This window comes from Buceros rhinoceros, unplaced genomic scaffold (assembly GCF_000710305.1).
Source record: "Buceros rhinoceros silvestris isolate BGI_N320 unplaced genomic scaffold, ASM71030v1 scaffold10087, whole genome shotgun sequence".
NCBI lineage: Eukaryota > Metazoa > Chordata > Aves > Bucerotiformes > Bucerotidae > Buceros > Buceros rhinoceros.
In genome coordinates, this window is record NW_010421590.1 from 22950 (window position 1) to 28949 (window position 6000).

General features: G+C 39.0%; 1 protein-coding gene across 1 annotated transcript in view; it reads right to left on the minus strand.

The window, feature by feature from the left end:
• Positions 1-6000, minus strand: part of MYO10 (myosin X) — a 76077-nt gene that overhangs the window by 11561 nt on the left and 58516 nt on the right. Inside the window, exons 26-27 of the mRNA XM_010139728.1 lie at positions 3117-3210; positions 2293-2348 (exon numbers count right to left, since the gene is read on the minus strand). Coding sequence (XP_010138030.1) covers positions 2293-2348; positions 3117-3210 — 150 coding nt within the window. The remainder of the gene's footprint in view (positions 1-2292; positions 2349-3116; positions 3211-6000) is intronic.

The following is a 6000-nucleotide window of genomic DNA, read 5'->3' on the forward strand; positions in this document are numbered from 1 at the left end:
CATTTGAAAAGACTCAGTTATGCTGGATTCCCATCAGAACACTAGGGCTCTGAATGGTGGGAAAGCTTACATTAAATTGCAACTTGTCCTATCTCAAAATGAAGCTGTGGTGAGAAAAACCTCCAATCTTTAACCAGCCTTGGATGTGAATTAGAACTCTATTTCAGGGTCAGATCTATTTAGTGTCTGCTTCAGTAGTTACATTAGCTAAAACTAACTGCAATTTACAAAGTTCTACTGTGAAGCAGGATGTGAACACGGATTCTTTTATTTTTAATGCAGTGCAACACAATTTGCAGAGGGTTCAATCTATTTTTAATGAGAGTCTGGCTTTTACCCAATCTTACACCAGGATTCACTGAAGCATGAAGAATTAGCCCAAGTGAACTGCACTGATGGCTCTCTGGATTAGAGAGGCAAGTTCTTTAGCCTACGAACACTTGCTTTAACCCTTTAGCATTAATTTTTCCATCCTGGAATACACATAGTTTTTAAGAATTGTATCAGATGTAGAAAATGGGAATGAATGACGCAGTCCGGGCCACCCCATGCATGAGAAGCTCACAGGCCTTCCTTTTACAGTTCTTGCAAGAAGGTAACCGGGTAGAAATTAGAACTAATCAAGACAGTGTTTATGGGGATGGAGAGGTTCACCCACATATTACACCATTTCTCCAAAACCACTGTATGCCATGTAAAAGCTAGATGGATAACAGGATAAAAAAAAAAAGTAAATAAAACTACTAGGAGGAAGAATCAGAAAACTGTGTGAAGGGAGGTTAACAGTAAATTGAGAAACATGACAAGTCTGTAAGTTATCTTAAAATAACATATATGAAGCAGTGTCAGAGAAGTTAGTGATGCCCCCACAAAAAGAACTATCTACAACTAGTGCTCACCAGTGTCATAGAAGGGGATAAGGAGAGATCAGAATCCAATGTTTTTGTCACACTGACTGTGGTGCTGTAGTGCTACGTTATTCAGGAAGAGTGGTGGATGAGGAAATCAGTGGGCATGTGAACTGAACAGAAGAATTCTGTTGACCATGTTTTAAAATGTGTAAAGAGGAAGCAGCTTTAGATTGTGCTACACGAAGCACACTCTAGAAAGCTGGATAGAAAGCAAATAGGACAGAGGCTACAGATGAGCTGTAGCAAGAGAACTGAGAAAGGAGAGCGCCAAGGTATAAATGGTGATAGATGGAGCTATCAAACCGGAGGTTATGATCAACAGTAGCCAACCTTCCAGGCTCCACCCTCCTCTTCCCCAGTTTAGAAAAACGATGGAAGCCCTGTTCTTGGGATTCTTTCTGAATACAGATTGAAAGGGCTCTCTGCTCTGCTTCTCTCTTTTGAGCTTGCAGTAGTGGGTTCATATGTGTCAAGATAAAAATAATCTATTGCCTGTGTTAGTCAATTTAGTTTTCTAATTAAAAAACCTTCCATCACTGCTTTAGACTCGAGAGCTAAAAAAAAAAAAAACCACGCAGAAAAAAAAAATCTGTGTGAAAAATGCTTACAGGAGAAATGCCTTTAATTTAAAACTTTGAAAGATCTGGACATTTATGTTGTATTACTTAGGAAACCTGGGCTTATAGTCACTGTTGCTTGTGGCATCAGGGTCTTGGCAGGCCGAGAACAAACCAGTAACTTAAACCCAGCTGTTTCACACGTGTGCAATGAGGAGACTGGAATGAACTCCTGCAGTACAGATACTACATTGCAGGCAGTAGCGTTGTAACCAGAGTCATAGCCTGAACCCAGATTACTTTCTATTCCGTGCAACAGTATTACTAATTCAAGAACTAAGAATATAGACAGTTATTTTTTTATGCAGTATTGTCCTCTTTGTTACAAAACATTTTTATTCTGGGAAATGATTCTCATCGCTGTAGAATACAACATTCTTTGAGAAGCTGAACAGAAAAATGTTACAATGAATTTTTCTGTCTACTATATTGCTAAAGGACTACAAAAAAAGCTGCTCTTTTTCAGGGGCATTATTTGTATAAATGAAGGAAATAGTCAATCTTTTACTTTTGGAACACTTTAGTAGCTGAACAGTTCATATATGAAGCAGTGTCAGAGAAGTTAGTGAAGCCCCCACGAAACCCATCACCATTCCTGTTCCATGTTTTAACCTGTGGTGTTTAGTATTATGAAGAGGGAGGCAATAATGAATCACTGTAATGCATGGTTGGTCAGAAGAATATAGAGACTAAAGGATAAAGTCTCTGACTTTGGCTAGAGAAAGGAGAGAAAGAAAGTTACCAGTCACCAGGTTCTGACTTACCTATCTGGATTGTCAGCAGCACAGACAGAATCAATTAGTCCCACGTCGAGTGTACCCTATAAACAAATATCCAAACAGAAAAGGAGGAAGACATTTACTATTGCATTACTTACAGTACTCAGAGACAGCTAAAAGGAGCAGCAGCTTTGATCAAGCAAAATTAACTGCAGATCTGGGCATCAGCTTCTCTTAAACATTAAAACTATTGAGGGGAAAACTAAGAGGCTCACATAAACAGATCCAGTAAAAGGTTAAGCTGCATGCAGCTCAAAATCTGCTCATTTTTCTATGCTTCCAAACCTGCTTGTATTTTTCACCTGAAAGTGTCATCCCAATATGAACGGCATCCTCTCAGAACAAACTTCTGAAGCCATTAAGCAGAAGTTTTTATTTCCTTTTGCTTCATATTAGGTACCAAATGTATCCCATTTATTCCCACTGTATATGGTGTGCAGAATGATAAAAGCAGGACCAGATACAGCTCAAATTTTCATCTCTTGCGTTTTTAATTAACTTATTAATTGTTTCTTTGGAAAAGTTCAAATTCAAGCATACACTGTGGTATGATAGGAAACCGGACCAGAAACAAAACACGCCCAAAAGCAACACTCATTTTTCATTAAGGTGAACGAAGGAAGAGGAATCAGAAATCAGGCTCTTCTTATACAGCTACAGGACCAAGGTCGTGGAGCCTCTAGCCGGTGTCACAGCTACCATGGCATTTAAGGAAAACTAGGTTGTGATTCTCAGAAGCTGTGGCCACTGAAGTGCCCCTGTTTTCTAAAAAATACTTTCTTTGAAAAGTTCTTCAGATTTAGACTTACCACAGCATTCTGTGGATTTGCCTGTTCATCATGCATCTCTCGGATCTCTTGCTCTGTGGACGCATGGACTTGACTCAGTACACTAAACCATTGGCTGTGGAGAAAAAGGCAGCAGTATAAGTAAAACGTTGCTTCTGCACAAGCCTTCAGTCACCTTTGTTCTGCAGAGATCTAGCAGGTTCTGCAGGTTTTTGAAATTGCTTAAGATTCCTTTTGTAAGGAATAAAAGCAGTAAGGCTTTATGTCAGTTCAAGTAATACCAGGTACAAGCAAGCCCCTCCAGATCTCTCATCCAAGCTCACATCATACCCTTCTTCCTGTAGACCTTGTACAAAAGGTGGCATCTCTGAAAAAGTGACAGTAAACTAACTGAAACATCTGAGCACTTAGAGAGGATTTATAAAACATTCCACACATTTCATCTGGGAAAAAAAATACATTTACTAGCTACACACAAAGCCTTTAATGGGAAACCCAACCTTATAAATCCTGCTGCACTGATAGTGCAGCAATAGTTTCTTACAGTGATACTTCTGCAAAGACCACCCAAGTCCGTCAAATCCTTTGCAGAAGCACAACTGAGAGGGGAAAAAAGAATACAAACCCCAATGAAATACCTTTAAATTTTTGTACCCTGCTGTATCCTTCCAGCTGCTGGAAGGACCAGCGAAGTTGAACCAGAGCCCACTTGTGCCACTCCACTGGCCTTGTATACATCCACAACAGGAAAACTGGGAAAGAGGTTTCCAGTACTTCGGCCCTTAGTGCCAATCAGCAGTTGCAGAAGGATTTAGTTCCAATCGCATCGCCTGCTTCTGGGAAACATCTACCCTCCTAGCACTTGCATATGATAAAGCTCAACTACTCTAAGCACTGATATCTGAGGGCAGAGCTTGTCCTGCTTGGCAGGTTCCTAAATGCCATTCTTCGAGATAGGAATTTGCCATTCTAATGAAACCACCTGGGGCCAAGTTTTCAAAGGGCTCAAAAGCCCAGACTTGAGAACAGACTCCTCACTTTTCTGCAGAGGCTCCTCCACCAACACCAGGTTGAGGAAACAAATGCAAACCAACTGGATTTAAATATAAAGGCACCTTTTCTGCAATTGCTTATAGTCACAGAATTTATGCCTAGCACAACTGCAGTGCTGCCTCCTTAACGCCAGCATTCAGAAGACAGCTGTTCACCATCATGTAGACACCTGGAAACCAAATTGCCGAAATAGCTTTGTGTAGCCTGTCAAACAGTCTACTGTCATATCCTAAATCCTTTCTAAGCCCATGCTTTCATTAGAAACAATGCAGGGCATGAAATAAAAAAATAGATTTAGAGTGCCTGACAGTAAAGAAGATGAGAACACATTTAGTTCTATTTCTTTTGTTATGACTCAGGGATACCCACAGAGAGGTTGTGCTTAACACTTTGCTGGTTGTAAGACAAGTCACTGAAAACCCCTCAGAACAAGGGAAGGGTCATCTAGAGAGAAGGTACCATCAGCTGAAGAAAACTAAACATCATATATAAAAAAATTCAAATTAAATCCAGCTTTCCTTTTTGGTCTCAGGAACTGCAAAGGTATTTAAATATCAATCTTCTATTTAAAACCGAAAAAGGACTATATAGCACTGCACATACATTTATTATTGGATTTTAAAAAACAATTCAGAACTTTCATCATTTCCTGTAATCGCTGTGTAAATGAAAATTGAAAAATAAATTAATCATGGCATTTTGCAAAAGACAAAGGCAGATTTTACTGTCCTTTTGCTTTTTCCCTCTCGAGACCTCCTTTGTCTTTCAGCTGAGTCCCGGAACAGGGGAAAAAAGACACACTAGGGGTTTGAAAGGAATAAACCCTGAGCAATGGCTGCCCACTGAAGCATTACTTCTTTCCTCAAATACACTTCCATCATACAACCAGTAATGCCTCTTCTGGGAGATGTGTCAGGTTTCTCTTGTTTTTTTCCCTTCATTTGAACAACCTCAGATCATGATTTAGCCCATGCACAAAATACTTTTTTCAATAGCAGATCCAAAACAACATAACCCCAAAATTTTGTATTTCGCTTTTAACAACACCAAACATTAACGAGGCTTTGACTTAAGCCTATCTGCAAGTCTTTGAACATGTCTCTCATTAAAGTCTTCAGGGATGATGGAGAAAAAAGAAACATGAAATACACTGGTAAAAATGTAATTTAATCTGGATGTTGTTTTATGAGTACTATGCACAACAATAGCATAGAGTGTCTCCTCCTCCATGTTCAAGAAAAAAAAAAAAAAAAAAAAAAAAAAAAAAGAGATGTATGACAACAGAGAAGTCTTTATGCTGATAATTCCTTATTGGTCTCTAGGACATGTACACAAGTCTACTAGAAGAGACTTTAGCTAAGACTTCATTTTAAAATATAGTCACACAAGGATCTCAACAATAAGTTATGAGCTTTCCAGCAGTTATTTCAAGAATGCCTAAAAAGTGAAGAATGATTCTGCATTGTAAGCATTGCTAAATTTATACTCAGGGTCCTGTGATACAGCAATGTATTATACCTGTAAAAAAGAATAGAGTATGAAGCAACTTTTAAGGCTTCAGAGCAAAGTAGCTCAAGTGACGTTGATATGGGCATCCTATATTCTGGCCTTGGGGCAGGAAGGCAGTAGGTAATAAGCTCTGATTATAAATTCACTTTATTTAAATGCTTGATTTTTATGGGAAAACATATTATTATCTTGCATGAACTGTAGTGTGGGGTTATATTTTTTTTTTTTAAAGATGCACTGCAACTGATCTGACAAGTCAAGCTTGCTCCTCACCTACAAGCCTCACCCCTAGAGTCTGATACATCATTTGGCAACAAAAGCAAGACCCTTTTTAAATCAGCAG